General features: G+C 40.7%; 1 protein-coding gene across 3 annotated transcripts in view; it reads left to right on the top strand.

Moving 5' to 3' along the window:
• GSAP (gamma-secretase activating protein) overlaps positions 1-17,645 on the top strand; it is a 48,600-nt gene that overhangs the window by 23,697 nt on the left and 7,258 nt on the right. The window contains exons 15-26 of one of the 3 annotated variants that reach the window (XM_082762088.1): positions 428-520; positions 1,438-1,655; positions 1,965-2,034; positions 2,749-2,831; positions 3,493-3,546; positions 7,450-7,575; positions 7,986-8,041; positions 8,463-8,494; positions 9,964-10,025; positions 11,851-11,946; positions 16,404-16,474; positions 16,930-17,024. In XM_082762088.1, the coding sequence (XP_082618214.1) occupies positions 428-520; positions 1,438-1,655; positions 1,965-2,034; positions 2,749-2,831; positions 3,493-3,546; positions 7,450-7,575; positions 7,986-8,041; positions 8,463-8,494; positions 9,964-10,025; positions 11,851-11,946; positions 16,404-16,474; positions 16,930-17,024 (1,056 nt within the window). Of the gene's footprint in view, positions 1-427; positions 521-1,437; positions 1,656-1,964; positions 2,035-2,748; positions 2,832-3,492; positions 3,547-7,449; positions 7,576-7,982; positions 8,042-8,462; positions 8,495-9,963; positions 10,026-11,850; positions 11,947-16,403; positions 16,475-16,929; positions 17,025-17,645 lie in introns of all 3 variants that reach the window. The other 2 variants (XM_082762087.1, XM_082762089.1) reach the window with 2 other exon arrangements.

Raw genomic sequence — 17,645 nt, 5'->3', positions numbered from 1 at the left:
GACAAAGGTCTAACCCTTTTCTAGAAGGAAAGGATTTTTCTCTTGGCTTTAAGTAGTTAAGCTATTTTGCCACACTTTTTTTTTTTTTTTCTTTTTTGCTTAATTTTTGTATTTGGCATTTGATATTGCAATACCTCACTGTTAGTAAGCAACTTCCTCTGAGATTGACTCAGCTTCTGCTCTGGAGATCAGCTGCTGAGTTCTTGAGTGTCTCAAGCCTCTTGAAACCTCCCCTGGAAGCCCAAATGTGTTGCTAGTATTTCCTGTGTTAATACAACAGCAGCTTTTAATTAACTCCTTTTATATTTCCTAGATATAATCAATTCCATCAAAGAGAAGTGGGCTAAGATGGGACTCATGTGAAACAGCTTCTTAAAGCAAATAAATGAGCAAGTGCTAAATTGACCACTGTTATTTCTTTAAATAGACTACTATGTGGCTGCTTATTTGCCTGGCCAGTTCCTGCACCTCCTGAATATTCAGCATCCTGACCTACTGTGCTATAGTTTATTTCTGACAGGTATAGTAAGACTGCTACATGAAATGATTTTACTGACATAGTGGAAAATTGTTTAAATCTCGTAACGGGGAAATTGTGTTTGGTCAACATTTCCTTTATTGCATAGTGCTCTGAAAAAGAGGGACTGAAAAATAAAAGCAACATTTTTTCTATTTTCCATTTTAAAAAGTTTCTGAAATGACACTTCAGACTTGATCTATTATATATTTCTTGCTTGTTATGAAGTGGACCTTTTGCTGAATTTGAAATTCTTTGCTTTAGTTTCGTAGTTCCCCTTCACCCATCTTTGCATACGCTTCTCAGTCCTCTGCTGTTCTCGAATTTCACATGGAGATGTAAATTTGATTTTACATTTCCTTCCTCCAATTGAGTTGCTCTAAATGTGTGTGTTTGGAGGGTGTGGGGAAAGGAAATCTGTATTTCCTTCACCTGATCAGGCTGTTGCAATTTGATTTAGTCTCATCTGAGAGGCACGTTATTTCATTTCCAATAAACACGTCTTTATGGGAAGTGGCTTATTTTTGGAAATGAAGGGCCTTTGTTTGAAAACAGAAATCCATTCTTCTAATTGGGTGAAGGAAAGGTAAATAAAGGGGACTGGTGCAGGGGCATCACATGAGGCTAATACCTGTTTTAAATACCAAATTAAAATCTCTTCTGCTAGAGAGGAGTGAAAAGCATTGCTGTTACATGGTGGGCCTGATTCCTCTTACGCAAAGGATCTGTAATCCTGCTGTAATAGCGATGTGGTGGTGAACCTTAGTGCTAGCGTAAATAAAGGGGTTTTGACCTGCTGGTTCAATCAGTAACCATAGAGCAGAACCTTTCTCTTCCAGCCACTGGGAGAGATGGTAAGTGGGCTGCCAGTACATGGTTATATTTTTATTCCTTTTTCTTCTCAATCCTGTGTTCTTCAGGTGAGGATGCAAGAATTGACACGCTGCAAAACGGCTCCATCCAGTCCCCACTCATGTCAACTATCTTGGATGGCTGCATAGGGCGAATATATGCAGTGAGCATCAGTGACAGTGCCTTATTAGAGTTCCTACAGAAAAGCAAACGAGACAGCGAGAGGTTGGCAGCTCTACATTGTGCTCTTCTGTGTGTCAGAAGTACAGCTGACTTGGAAATGAAGGTGGGAAAAAGAACCTTCTCTGAGTTCTTTCAGTGAGTGATGCCTCATACAGAAGGGAGTGAGGGTGTGATATAAGTCAAAGGAAAAAAAAAGTCTGATCCACGTGTACTATTGGTAGTGCCAAGAGGCTCATCAGCAGGCGTGTCCCAGATCCTTTATTGAAAGCTGTCCTGAAAACATTTATTTCTGCATCACTATTTCATGCAAAGAGTTTTTCTGAAAGAAAGGTTTCTACAGTCCATTTCAAGTCCCTTACAACATAAGCTTAAACAGAGATATGTGACAAATGCCTCTCTTTTCATCTGACAGATTATTTGGTGGATTTCTGAGAACCTGTCAACATGTCATTCTTTTGATCCCATTCAGGAATTTATCATTGGTAGGTATTTCTTTTCCTGCATACTGAATTTTCTGACATAACCTAATTTTGACTTAAGGAAAAGCCACAATGTCACAAACTGATTGTCTTCTTCTCCAGTTTTTTAGCTATGAGCTGTGTTCACTGACCTGCATATTGTGGTGTTAGAGACAATTTTAGTAGTTTTGAAGGTATATAGATCCTCTCAGAATCAGAATGGTAGCAGAATTTTCAAATGCATTTTTCTGTCTGGTGGGACAAATAGATTTATCATTATTTTAGGTCACTGGAGAGCAGATCCTCCATTTGCCTCCTGTCTTTGATAGCTGGGATGTAAATAACTGGGATTGGAGAGGAGGAACAAATCTCTTCCAGCCCAGCCCGAGTCATTTTTTCAGAAGGATTTGGCACATCAGGACATTCTCCTGTAATAGCTGATGCCTCGGCATAGTCAGGGTGTGCACTGTGTGCCTAGAGCCTCCATACAAAGGACCCCTGCAGTGCTGAGCTGTAGCCAAGCAGCTGACCCAGCCCTGCAGCCATCTGGACTTCCCTTCCTCCTTTTGTGCAGAAAATGGGACCAGTTCCACCATGGAGGAAGCTGTTTCAGAGACAGCAGCAGGATTTGTCCCTAAACAAGTGTTACACAGATAAGGAACTGACTGTGAAGCCTGTTCTTGATAACTGATGGTTTATACAGTCACATCTTTCTGAATCTTTTCACATTGCATTCAGCCTCCCTGTATTCCAGAATGTGTTCAGAAACTCACAACCTGGATAAGCTTTTGCCCTACACATCACTGCTTGACTGGATTGGGGTAAGATAACAGCTGGTGCTTTAATAGCTAGAGGAAGTTTTTTTCTGCTTTAATAAAACCTTTAATTATGTACATCCTTAGACGAGGTCTAAATCCACATCTGTGCTTTATGCGCATTCTGTACTGTTAAGTCGTAACCCACACAGTGTTTTCCATGAATCCTATATTTTATCAATAGATAACAGCATTTATAAAATGAGAAGAGCTACTTAAAATGGATGATTAGATTTCCCAATTTTCTGATCCAGATGCTAACTTATTGATGATTTATAGGTTTATAATGAATACTAAACATACTTAACAAGCATAATGCTGAAGTTACTTCCAAGACAACCAGCACCAGTAGAGTTAAGATTTATGAGTAAGCTTGCAGAAATAAAATAACTTCAGGCAAGATCCCACAGTTAGAGCGAACAGCTAATTTGAATTTTTCTTATCTGTAACTGTTCCGGTGTTGCCTGTTGCCTTTTTCTGAATGGGATGAATGAGGGAAATGTATTCCATTTTTCTTTTTGGCAAAACTGAGTGTGTATTTTTGGCTAACTAGATTATTTTGCAAAGGAGACAGGTAATGGATACTCACTTAGATACATAAACGTGAACCTGATGAACCTGTTTATGTGGACTGATTTATGTTTTTATCATTTGTTTGTATTTCTAGGTTATCCCTGGAGCAGTATGTACAACAGACATTATCTCTCTACCTGTGTTAGAGGTAAATTCTAGTATAAAAACACCTTAATATTTGCAGGTTAGGAGCTGCTTTTCAGGGAGGTGGGAGTGGGGGAAATGGTGGTTCTGTGGAGAAGCTCAGCACTGACAAAGTGGTGACCCTACAGGCTTGTCTAAAAGAGGGGTGAACAGAAAATTTGCTGTTTGAGATAGCATTTACATTTACTAAAATACCAGTTATTCAGATGGTTGTTTCCTAGCTCAAAGGTGTATTTTTGTTTTCCTTTTCTGAACAGGCTTCTCCCATTCAACAGGGGAGGTCCTCCAAGAATTAATTGCTATTTTTCATTGATACCTCTTCATTTGTGACTTCATCAGATGGAGGCAAAATTAACACAGTGGTTGCATAGGATTTCTCACTACATATCTGCACTTTGGTGTGCTTGAGGGGTATTTCGTGGTGCTGTCATTGGTACCAGTGGTTCATGACCTTCTCGCTGTGTTTTGTTCAGAGCATCCTGTGATTGCACTGATGTCAGGGCTTTGGCTGGCTAAATCTAGGCAAATTCCTGTACAGCTTGGAAAAGGTGGTGAGCTGGATGGGGAGAGCACATGCTGTTTAGGTAGGAAGCTGTACTTTCCACTGAAAACAAGATGAATGATTCTTCCCATCTTCCATTCCACTCCCTCAGCTCCAGTTCAGAGAAACACTTGAATTTTTCCTAAACGCTCCCCACAAAATCTGAAAGAGGCTTTTAATAAGCCGCACGTTGTGGAGGGCTAATATGAAGAGTCAGAGCTGAACCCAACAGTACTGGCAACATACAGAAGACTCTGGATACATGAGAATATTGTTTGTAGTGTTTTAAAGAGGTGAGAGTCTCCTGATGCTTACAATTAGCTTATAAAGCTTCAGTTTACATAAAATCTTTTTAAATTGGTGAAATTACCCCGCTAATCACTCACTCTTCAACAGTGCATCACAGCTGTGCTGCTACAGATTCACATGGCTGCTGTCAGGGAATTGGGCTTTGTGTGCTTTGCTTGGGAAGGCTGCCCTGAGAGATGGGACACCTGGGAAAATCAGATCTTGGGAAATTTCATTGCTAGATAATCCCTGTAATTCTGAGGTCAAAGTTAGCAGGCATTTAATTTGTCTGAGATTGAACCTCAAGCCCCTGGGGGCAAATGCCTTTAGCAGCTATACTTCCTGATTGTGGAACTCATTTCCTATTTCTGTCTGAAACCTAAACAGATTGAAAAGGTCAGAGTTGAACTAAAGACAAATATTTCCTGCTACTTTTGACTGCAACTCTCTCTGACTCCTGAGTGAGGACAATGATGATGGTACACAAGGTGGTAAGGCTTAATGCTTTGCCAGCTTTGTACTCCACTGATGCAGAGCCACCAGAGCTCAAGTTCAGCTGCTCAGCTGGTGGAATTTCATTCCGTGCATGTTGTTGACATCATGAATTCAGACCTAGGTGATGAATCTAGGTCTTTAATGTTATTTCTGCAATAGATCTGATGGCATTTCATAGAAACAATGACAAATTGTTGACTTGAGAAGCTTTTTGGTCTACTCAAGGCAATGAACTGTTGAGAGCCTTTGGGAGGACTATATCCATATTCACCAGAAAAAAATTGGGCTATTTGGGTAAAGGTATATTTTATCACTAAATTCCTGTTCAGTAAGAGATATGGAGAGAATAGGTGAGAAAAGGGCAATGGTCAGTCAGATTGATGAAAAACTTTACATGAAGATTGAGATTAATACAGGTCTGTTTCTTCTTTTTAAACGCAGAAACCAAATTTGAAGGGGGGCAGTTGGTTTGATCAGAAGGGGAGAAGAAAAGGGCAGGAGGAAAAAGGGAAGAAAATGGGAGGAAATCCAGAAGAGTGAAGATGTGTAGTGCAAGCTGTTGCCAGGGAGCTCAGCACAGGAAAAGGCAGCCTATCCATCTTGTGCTGAGTCACTGAGGCAAACAGTGAAGTTTTATGGTGTGTGCAGCTGCATGGTTAGTGATGTGGTGCTTTCCACACCTTCACTGCTGTGTGACCATGTCACTAGGGTTCCCCAGGTGAGCACAGGTGCCTCTTAAAGGTTATCGGCATCTTTCAGCCCTTCACACAGGTATAGCAGAGAGCTGTCTTCATCTTCATCTAAAGCAAAGCTACTTATGAAAGGCTTCTTGGCACTTACTTACGGATTGCAAACTGTAAGGCCTGACTTTGACTTCTGGTAGCACAGTGTCTTTTAGGTGTTTGTATTTAGGTATGAATTTGACTCTCCAAAAATGTGAGCAAAATAACCACCTAAGACAAAGGGGTCTCTTCTGTCCTGTCATTGGCCTGATGATCATCAGGAAATAACAGATGCAAGTGATCTTTTATTTTAAACTTCTGGCTTCTTAATGAGATGTAATACAGTGCAGGTTTTTGGTGGTGTCTGCTTTTAATTCTGAAGTCTACCGCTTCCTGTTACAGACTCGATATATTAAAGAAACTTGCTGTCTTGCTTCCCCTCCTACCACACATCAAACAACATTCACCGTGGCCTGAATGCAATTTTGCTGTGGTGTTGCTGTCGCAATTGCATGAAGTGGTCACTAGATGATACCCTTACTCTATATTCCTGGTATTTCTCTGATTTCACATTGGTAGCATTCAGGTAACGTACTGCAGTGCTGGCTTGTAGATCTTGGTGGTTGGCTCCAGCAGGGTGAACATATGGTGCCATATGCACTCCTACTTTCCAGCTGCTTAATGTAACACGAAGCAAAAAGTACATTTTCTGCTGCATCTACAACAATAAAACACTAATCAGCACTGGTGGCAAGAGGGAAGTGGCTAGCAGAATTGAGTCTCTGCGTTTTATTTTCCTTGGCAAATTGTAGTTTATAGTAGGAAGTGGTTTTTAAGGGCTTCTGAGGTTTTCTTGTTATTGTCATTGTAGAAAAGTGGGGAAGAGGGCAAAATCCAGCACAGTATAGCAAGCCAGAGGAACATTGTGAACTGTGTAATTCCAGAAACTTTCTGCCTTCAAATGTCACTGCTGTGATGTCTGTAGTAGGAAGGTAGATGTATATACCGGGGGCAAGAACTGTTAGTGCCATCACTTGTTTTTCAAAATCTGCCAAAAAGAAGTGCCTTCATCTCACCTCTTCCTCAGCAAAGATCACATTGCTCTCACTTTATAAACAGAGGCCTCAAATCTTTATACCCCGTCCAAGAGCTAGCTCAGGAAACCAGTGTGTTTGAGTTGTTTTTTTTTCTTTCCTCCTGCCTGTTCACAGTTGAGTTTAAATTAATTTCAGCATTAGAGTCAAAGGCTTTGGAATTGCTATGGAGACGTATGGATCTTGTTTCTTTTCTGGGGATGAGGTGCTGTTACTTGAGGCTGGCAAACGAGTGTTTGCAATGGAAGTATTTAAGCAGATTGAAAGTAGTGGAAGCCTCCAGATGCCGGGGTCATGGTGTTGTTTCTCTGTTTGGAACTAACAGAAACCCAGAGTGGGATTTATTTGACCAAAGGTGAGCGCTCACATCTGAATTAGCTGCCTAAGGCTCCTCTTAGAGTCAAGTGGAACTCTGTATAGTATAGCCAGTGTAGTCTGAGGTGTAGTTCTTCCCATCAGAAGCAGTTCAGGTTATGACCTGGAAGTCCCCGTGCCTTTGCAGTGACTTCTAAGGTGGCTAAGTATCTGCATTACAGGCACCAAATCTTGAGTTCAAGTTTAGGTAAGTGCCTAAATTTGACCCCTGCCATCAAATTAAGGAAATAATACTACTGGAAAAAAAAATAGTGGAGCTGATTTTTTTTAACCTTTTTCGCTTTGTTTACTATGAAGCTACATTTGTTACAGTTCTCTCAAATTCCTTAATGGGATAGATATTTCTATAATGATGCAGCCTGTATTTATGTTTTCTCTGCAATGCTTTGCAGTTCCAAAATTCTAAAGGCTTCTGGGAGAAACTCAACTCAAACTTGGAGAGTGTGAAGTATGCAGAGCCACACTTGCACTACCACAGTAATGTGCTCAGGAGGGAATGGCAAAACCTTTCCGAAGAGGTAAATGCACGTGCCCTGAAAGAATCTCCAGAGCTGCCACTGAAGTGGATGTTTTAAAGCCAAACGTGGAAGGGTTAGGTTTTTTGTTACTGGGAAAAGAAATGGGAATCAGATTATGAGAAGGGCAAAGATTTGCAATTATTTACTTATGAGGTGATTGCCTGTAAGTCTTATTCTTTACAAATCATGTGAGAAACTAAACAAAAACAGTTTGCACTTACCTGTATTGTCACATAGGGTAGATGTTTGTGTCTGCAGGCATGGGGAGTTGGGAGGTGGTTTGAAGCCTCACTGAGCATTATTTCAATTAAAATTGAAAGCCAATTTCATTTCTCATATATGTTTTATCTGGAAACATTATTGGCATTCTGCTTTATTCATTTGGGGATTTTTATTTCTTTATAAAGCAGAAAGAAGAGAGAAGAACCACAACATATTTGAGAAATATTTTTGAAAATGCCAAAAAGTAGGTACCGTTTTCTATTACATTTACCCTTTGTTACTTTGTTCAAGTATGTTGAAGGATTTAAATGATTTAAAGGATTGTTTAAATAACCAATCAGGTAAATAATTGGATATCTTGCTCTAAAGAAGAGTATCTGTCTGAAAATCAATTATTGCAATCCTTGTGATCACTACAGCATGATATGAAATATCCAGGCCTGTTGAGCCAGGTGATTTATGGTAAACAGAAGTTTTTCTTGTGCAAACCAGACATACAGTTCTCTTTGTGCTAATACCTTTACTAAATATAGTCACACGTATACTTTTTGGATTTCTTTAGCTGCCTTTGAAAGAGCAAAGGGTTGTTTCGTCTTTTTAATGTCCTTACAAAACCCTTTAGAGTAATGGTTACAAAACAAGCTGATTTTTGTTTCAAACCACAGGGTGCTTTCTCATCTGGACACTTGGGACTCTGGTAAGTGAAACTTTTGTTGATGTAGGCCTCAGCTGTAAAGTTAGTTAGAACATTTCAATCTGACTGTTGATTGCTTAAAAATAAATTGCTCTGTGTGTTTCCAGCATTGAAGAGCTTGAGACATTAAGATGAGTTGTTAAACTAGGGGAAAACTTGGTAGTAGTAATTATGATTGGTGAAAATAAGTGTGGAGAATGCAGACGTAATTAATTTCCCTAGGTTAGGAACACTTGAGATTTTAAGTGATGTTTAGTTCCTCAAACAAATAAGTAAAACTGAATGTTTATTTAAGCAAATTATGTACTTGTTCTCACATCAGTGCTTTCTGTGTACCCTGCCACCATGTGATATGAAATAATGCTGATCTGAGTGTTGATCACAATTTTTGGGGTGCAAATTACTGCAAAGAACTTTCAGCGTGTTCATTTCCAGCCCCTAATACAGGTCATTCATACCACTGCTGGTTTTTGCAGTGGGCTCTGATTTTTAGGATCTTCTATCAACTGTGGTAGCCTCAAGTTCAAACTACTGCCACGTTTTCCAAAGATCCTTACTGACAAAGATGCAACTGTTCTTAAAGAATTTATAGGTAGCTGCTGGCAAGTAGCAAGCATCAACACAGTGTGTCTATCCCGTAGATCTTCCTTCACATTCTTTAATAATCAAGCAACAAAGTTTTTTGTGCTGCTAAATGGTGAAGTAAATATGTTTCCAGCTGAGCAGAGATGGTTGGAAAGTAACTTGTAAAGATGTCGCTGCTTTGTACAATACTGTCTTGATTTTGTGGTGTGTGATAAAATAGAAGTTTTTCTTCCTTTGCTCTTAGTAGACAAAAGGCACTGATGGGAAATAGAGGGTATTAAATTTCAGTAGATACTATAGCCTCCTTCCATGTAGGCAGAGAATTGTGTTCCTTTACTCTCAGTGGTCTGCAAGTCTCGGAACACAAGCAGCCAGACCTTGGGAGAAAACCAGGGAATTGCAAGGTGACTGTGGTGTATCTACTTTGTATCTGTCCGTCTCCTTAGAAAAACTGTGCAGCTGTTTTGGCTTTTGTTTGTAAATTACAGTGTAAATTACAGTATACACTAAACAGTGCATACATTTGCACTTGTGTTACCAGGAGGTTTTCTGAGCTTTTTTCCTTACCAAATCACCACAATGTGATACCGCTCCCTTAGGCAACAAAGAAAAGAGTAATGCAAATGAAGTGTAAAACTGACAGGCTTGTGTTCCTCTGTGCTAAATGTTGAGTGCTTAGGGCAAGGATGGCAGGTAAAGAGTTATTTTCCATTCCTCAGTTCTCTTGTACACAGTCCTTGATTCTGTCACTCAGTTCTGTAGGCAAGTAGATAGAACCACAGCCTCTGTTTGTTTGTTTGTTTCTCAGTGCTTTTGAAGTTGGTTGAAGTTTTGTGATCTTTTTATAGTTCCACATCCCTGAATGACTCTTGTTCTGTTTATTCCAGAGGAAAGGCTAGTACCCCTCTTTCAAGAAGAAGATTACCAGCAGCAGTTACTAATGGGACTGGTATGTGCTTTTGTTACAGTGTGCACTAGAGGACGCCCAACCTCAACAAATGTAAAGAGGGAGATCCTCAGTTCCAGGGCTGAGTGGAAGCTCATTCAGAGTAGCTGTGGGACACATTTGGTATTTCCTAAGTTCTGGAATTCATGGTCATGATGTCACGATATCACCTTAATAGGTCATGATATAAAGCATAGGGAAAAAACAGCAATGGAAAGTTGATTTGTCAAAGATTTTCCCCAGTACAAGTTTTCTTTAGCTAGAAATTTATTCAGTCCTCCTTGAACTTCATCTTAATCTGTCAGCTATTTTGGGGCTACTTTACATCCTTAAAATACATTTGAGTGAATTCCCCACCTGCACTTTCCTTCAAAAGAATGACAGATCTTCTTGCTTCTCAATTTAACATTTTTTTTTTTACTGTCTCCTTTTCCTTCTACCTGTCGTGATTTAACGAAGTAGGCAACTAAGCACAACACAGCCACTTGCTCATTTTCTCCTTTAGCAATTTCTGCAACTTGTCCTACAGGACTATGTGCAGCAGCCTGGAGTTTTGGCCAAGAGGCTTTAACTGTGCTTGGCTTGATGGCAGTGCATGTTTTGCATTGATGGATAACCTGTGCAGTAGTGTCCATGGTCAAGTCCACCCCGATCAGAGCTCATCTTTCTATATACAAGTTAACCCTCTCTCAGCCAAAGCTGTGACACTACCTTTCTGCTAGGACAGCTGTGGCCATTCTGAGGCCTCTTCTTCCTTTGCTTTTTTCTCCCTGAGGATCTCTCCTAAGAATCTACCATCCTTATGCTTCTGGATAGTAAGTCCTGTCTTAATTCCCTACCTGTTCTTCATCTACCTAAATCCGTATCTTCTCTTATCTCTCATTCTCTTGCTGTTAGATCCAAATAATACTCTTCAGCTTGCACTGGAAGGTCTCAGCACTGCATCTGTGAGGAGTGTATCAACACTGTCCTGTCTGTTCAAATCTAAGGCAAGTTCTCACTCTTTGTAGTTGTGCTGTCTTGTTTCTAAGTGCTACATGTCCTCTGAAATTTCTCTACACTTTTTTCCCTGAGATTCTTCAGACAGATCCAGAAAAGTAGATCACCACTGTCTTTTGTCTGTGCTTTCCTACCACTGTATTTCTGCCATGTCTTTTAAGTGGAAATTAATCAATTTATAAACTACTAAACCCAGAGATTTTGTTTGCTTTGCCTTTTCTGTCAGCTTTGCCTCTTCTTGGCAAAGGTACCAGGATGGGCCAAGTAACAAACAAGCTACAAGAGGTCACACAATATTTCAGAAAGGAGAGAGTGTAGGTAGTGGTATGGCCTGTATGATAACAAGCACCTGATTTTAAAAACATCACAATGAATATTTACCTGAAATTGCCATTACTCAGATTCTCAGGTTCTTGGCTACTAGCACAAATTGGACTTGTGCTAACTTTCTGTAAATCCTTTGGGTTTATTTGATGTAATAACTACTTGTATTCTCAAAAATCAGCGTTAAAATCCTTCCTTTACCTGCATTCTCACTTGGTTTGACCCAGAGAGATTTAAGACCTGTAAGATTTTTCTATTCAACGTTGTTGACAGTATAACGTAGCACTCATTTGGCTGAATTTATGCCATGTAACTATTTTGAATATTCAGATCTGCTGTTGACTTCAGCACGATTGTGTGGTAGCTTGGGGTCTCAATCTGAACCGGAATTTTGTAGTGGGGAGAAAGTTGTACTAAAGCCTGTTGATCAGGCCTGCATCTTGTGGGGCTTTTGCATCCTTTTCAGAGACCACAAGCACACTGAACTGTTGGCTTCTTTTTCTAGATGGTTGCTCAGCTAAAGGATCACCTCATGAGACATCTACAGTATGTAGGAAAAAAGAAGATTGACCAAATAGTTCTGGATTATGTTGCAAACCTGGTTAGTTCCATTTCATAGTCACTGTTGTGAGCAAGTGTGTATTACTGGGGATGAAGGGAGGGCTGGGTATGTGCTGCCTGTACCTTGTGTATTTTTGGTGGGAGGAAGTTCTTGTTTAAGCTGTTGAATCATATTTTTCTGCTTAATGTCCATATTGATAAAGTGAATAATACTTATATAATATTAAAGAGAGTTGTACTGGGCACTCAGAATAGTGAAGAAACAGTTTTGTTCACAGCTTGTAGAAATAGATTTAAAATCTGGACTCATCCTGAAAGTTGAAAGAAAAGCCTTTGGTTCCTGTGGAATACGTTGCTGCGTGCTTTGAATAATGCAAGTGCCATCGGGGGCATAGGAACAAAGAAAAACAATTTAAGTCCAATATGACATGAGAGTAAATCATTGCTCCTACATGTTGACTGTAGGCTTTTTGTGAGTGTAACAGAAGATGGATTTCTGCCTGAATCCATATGACGTACAGTGAATTCTTTCCAGTTTCTTAATTTTCTGTCTTTGACCTTAAACATTAAAAAGACCGTTGACAAAAACAGGTGTAATAATTTCTATCAGTCTCGACATCAAATCCTTTAAATGCAGAATCCGTAAGAGCTCACATAGCAGCTAGTAAGTCATGTTCTTTTTCTTGTCACCAGATTCAGTAGAACTTGATCCGTGCAGCTCTTGGGTTCCAGAAACTCCCTGCAGTGTTATTTCCTAGATACAGAAATCTCAGGAAGCTTTTCTGAGGCTACCAGTGTCTGCATCTTTTCTCAAGTCTCTTGCAAATCAGTTGTGCTGTTGATGTTAAAGTGTTCTGTGAGCCACTGCAACTTCTGCTGGGCTTCCTGACTTCATATTCAGGCCTCTTTCTATAGCTTGACAGCTTGTTTCACTGTTAATCACCAGACTGTTTCTGTATCTGTATAGGAAGAGAAGAAAAACTAGTGGCTGACTTAAGTAGAAACAGTACAGAGTGAACCAAAGCTTCATGGCTGCTAACAGTACTGATAGAAGCAGAACTGGAGTGTTTGTTTTGCTTTCATATATTTCCTAGTTATCATTTGTTCATTCCTAATGTAAACTAAGATTAAAAAAAAAACCTACTAGGACACCTCCACAGCCTTGATCTGCAAAACAAAATTATTGTAGACTGAATTTTGCAGTCAAAACAAATCTCAGCCCTTCCCACCCCACCATGAGTAAAACTTCAGGATTAATACAGTTTTTTCTTTTAAACTTCACTAAAAGCAAGAATTCTCTCAACTCCATTTTCAGATTTATTCTTGGAAAAGCTGCTATAAAGAAAGATCATATGTCTCTAAAAATTACTTCAGCTCTTTGCCTGGCACATGTTGCTAGGTGCTGTTTGGAAATCTTTAGAAACCAGTTTATTGTTAGACGTGGGTTTCCCCTCATCCACAGTTAGAAACTCTCACATCCTAAACTGTTCTGTATCCCAAATGTTTGGAAGTTCTTCAGAGAAATTGTTTTGATTCTTCCAACAGTTTTCTGTAGCATCAGCAATGTGTGGCTGAGCTAAAGAAGCTAATGAAACAGGAAGAGGCTTGAAAAATATTTTGCTCGTCTAGTTGTTTTCCCAAAACATTGTGATGTTTTATTACATTGAGGAGCAATGGAGTAACAGAGAATAGGGTGTTGTGGGACATAGTCATTGTACAAATCACTTGAGGTTTTACGTTAGAGCAGCCAAGCCATGGGAGCAGTAACAGTTTATCTGAAGACAGCGTGGTTGGCTGCTATCAGAGAGCTGTGCATAGCAGTATGCAGAGAAGTACTGAGAGGTAGTGTTAATGAAGTAGTAAATCTGGGAGGTAGTGTTAATCTCAGTGCTAATTCCCTTCATACAGAGCCTGAAAATACCTGGTTACCTTTTCACATGCCACCTGGCCTCTAGTGTGTATACGTCCATATTCTGTCCTACCTCCCACTCCCCTATGGGCTCTTTGTCTTAGAAAATCTGCATCTGTTTTTCTCTTACTCTTCTCATTTCAATAGTAGGGGAAAGGGAGAAATAACAGCAGCAGCTTGCCATTTGCTGCCCCAGCAGCGAGTGGAAGAGGAGGCAGAGTGAAAGGGCAGCCTGTTGGCACAGAGAGAAGACACATCAGAGTAAACTGTTGAAATTTCTCTGAAAGTCACTGTGGTGGCTGCACCTTTTGGTAGATAACTAGCCACAGACATCAGATGTGCTTTCTTCTGCAGAGGAATAGAAGAAAGACACCACTTGGATTTGAGTTTTCTCTGGATTTGCGTTTTCTCTGAAGAAGGGTGACTGGAAACTGCAGAACTTACTCTGTTTTCTCCTTTGCTCCTGATGCTTTTCTTTGGTTGCTTCCATGTCTCTTCTTTAGAACCAGCCATAGGAGTTGAGGTCTTCTGGTTCCAAATGACTTCAGTGAAACTTCAGTTTACTCAGCAACTTTGCCTGAAAACGTACATTTCGAGGCAGCAAAGTCCTTTATAAATGGCAGCTTAGGCCCTGTCTCACTGTTGATCGTGTTTTTTCTTGCTAGTTTTGATTGCTCCAAGGAAAATGGATTCTGGTCCTCACTAAATTTCTTAGTTGTTTAGGATCCTTAAGCATGCAAGCCTCAAAGAGAAAGGCCCAACAAGGGCAGGGTTGGCTTATGACATCCAATTTAGGACAGAGCTGGGAAAGCCTCTGAGTCCTCTACATCAGGAGCAGAAGCACTCAAACAGTTGAGGTTGGATGCTGAAAGCTGTTTGGGAGATTAAACACATCCCTGTGTTTTCTGTGATGTCCGTTGTGGCTGATCCAAGTGAGCTGTGCTGTTGCTGTCATGTTATAAGCATGCTGGTATGTACGTACGCTGTAATAGCTAAGCTGATGATGACTTAAGAAGTTGCTTTCTTAGATACTCTGCAAAAGACACGTGGTTGATGTATTCTTAAGCAAAGAATACTGATTCTGGAGTATCATCCCTGTTAATACAATTTTGTTACATGAATAATAAGAGGTGATTATGGGGTTTAAAAAGCTTCCCCTCACCTTGACACTGATCTTCAACTCCAGCTGTAACTCCCCATGCAGAGGCTGTAAAGTGCACTCTGCTGGCCAGAGATGAAAGTCATTTGGCAGCAGGTGTGGTTCTTGTGACCCTTCTCTGAAAACTGGAAATCACTCGTTCCCTGCAAAATGAGTGGAGAAAAACTGCCCTTCTACAGGGACACGAAATGGGAGCTTTCCGGGGCATCCAGAAGTAAGAGCACGAGAGTTTTTAGGTGGTTACTCTGAGTCAAGCAGCTGCCTCAGCATCTTCTCTGCAAGGCTGGATGAAGTTGTGAAGGGTGGAGGGAAAAGGTGCAGAGAGTTTTCTGGCCAGCCCTGTGGGGGAGAGCACTCAGCAGTGTTAGTGGCCAGTGTTCCAGGTCTGACCCTTCCATAGGAACTTGTCTTGTGTGTCTGCTTTACCCTCTTGGTCAGAGCTGGGACAAGTTAGAGGTTAGGGAGGGTGGGGTCTGTGGGGATTAAAAAGAGTGGGAAAAAGGATTCCTGGACTCTGGCCTCCCTGGGGAGAGAGGGCTTATTTCTTCTTGTGACACCTGTCTTGCAAAGCAGGGATCAGGCTTGCTTCCTGAGAGTTTCCTGGGATTGATTAGTTAGGACACTTTGAGGCCCAGAGATAAAAGGCAGAGAGGAAGTGTCTCAGTTCTGTAGCTGAGATATGGAAGTGGTTGCACATGACAGCAGTAAGGCGCTGGCTCGAGGAAATTATTTCAACCTTTTCATGCATGGTTTCTCTCTTTCAGCTGCAAAAGCTTTGAAAGCCCAAGTGAGAACAGGGTTTGTGGCTTTCGTATGCTGATGGTGTTGTGGAGGACAGCCTGGGAGCAAAAGGAAGCAACAACGTGGGCCAAGAGATTATTTTAGTTCACTGTAGACAAGAAGAAAACTCAGTAGAGGCAGGGAGGCATTTGCTTGTCTCATCTTTCCTCCTTTTCAGGGCTAGATTTATGATTGCTCCTGTAGACTTTTTTATTTTTTCTTATTTTTTTTGGCAAACCAAATATTGCACTGTCTTCAGCGAGATCCAATTTTGTCTGGGCCCTGGGGACCTTTCCTTGCCAAATGCTCAGTCACTTGGACGCACAGTTTTGCTTTTAGGGCAAACAGATTTTTGAGAAATTTATGCAAGAGTGTGAGATCAGTTATCACTGAGAAGCACGATGTGTCGGGGTGCTGTGTGTCTTGCATAATGCTTGGATGAGCTGGGAGCACTTTAAACTTCTGGAATATGGCGATCCAGTTACGGTTCAAATTTTAATCACTTAACCATTTTAAGCTCCCAGGAACAACAACAACAAAAAAAGGTAAATGCTGAAATTTTAGTGGGAGGAGTGTGTAATAAATAAATGCTAAGGATCTCCTCTACGCAGACTCCTAGAAATGTTCAACCTTTTTTTTTTTTTTTTAGCTGAATCTGGTGCATCGAATAATGAAAGAAGTTTGGAAGAGATACCAGCTTCATTCCTGCATCTTCTGCTTGTGAGCAAGTCGTTTCTTAAAAGTTTTCAGCCTGCCTTTTAAAACATGGGCATAATAATTTTGGTCTTCAGCAGTACTTGCCTGAGCAGTCAGTCATACTGACATTCACAGTAAGCACTCTCACTGATTCTTTTAATGATCCTCTTGGTCTTATCAAAGTCAACATGAATATGAATCGTGCAGGCAGTTTTATGGCTGGAGCTCAAAGCTGCTGAATTCACAGAGCTCTCCTGCTGGGGAGTGTGCGTTGAGCATGTATGAAGGCCAGGTCACTTACACCAGCACTCAAAATATTTCACCTGCTGCTGTTGATACCAGGTACTGCTGAGAGACTTGCAAATGTTCAGTAACTGGAGAAGGAGAAAGGGGGCATCACAGAGCCTTTGTGATTGACCATATTACCAGGAGAGTGGGGGGATTTCAGGTTCCTAACGCGTTGCTATTTTGTTAAACAGTGATGAGAGAGGAAGTGCAGCAGAGTTTGCCGTGTTCCACATCATGAGTCGAATTCTAGAAGCCACAAATGGCATGTGCATGCCTTTACCTCCTGGTAAGTCTTGTGTTTTACTGTTTTAATCCCTGTGTGAAGCAAGCCGTGCTATGAATTCCTCCCAGGAGAGCTCTAGCTGCCTGTGTGCCAGCTTTGCTTTGACAGTATTTAAATCTGTTCAAGACAGTTACACATAGTTTGGTCCAAGTGAAATGAAACAAAACTGGTTAGTTACTACAAACAGAGACAAAACATCAGAGGTGTACTTCTCCATTTTCAGCTTCCAGTGGAGCGCTTGGGCACAGCCCTACCTCAGAACTAAGATTTAGACTTTTTTCACGATTATTTTATTTTTTTAGGTGAACTGGACTTAAGTGTCAAGAGCTACAAGGGAAAATCCTATCTGGGAGCAAAACCAGGGTGTTTTTTCTTATGTTGCTCTGCTATTTTTCAATTTTATCCTGAAAGGCTTGTCCCCAGCCTTGCTGGAAGAGTTGATCTTGACAGTAGACATCAGTTTCCTTGAGCTCCTCCTGATCACTTTGTCTTTTCAAAGCACTGGTTTGTTTTTTTAGGGAAAGGCTTGGTAACACTGAACGTTTAGATTTTCTGTGGCTGAATTTGCCAAGGCAGACAGGGAATTTACAGCCACACTCTAGATTTAGACTGGATTTTAATCCT

The sequence above is a fragment of the Aythya marila genome, assembly GCF_965140915.1.
Source record: "Aythya marila genome assembly, chromosome: 1".
Lineage (NCBI taxonomy): Eukaryota > Metazoa > Chordata > Aves > Anseriformes > Anatidae > Aythya > Aythya marila.
This window is presented reverse-complemented; position numbering and strand designations above follow the sequence as displayed.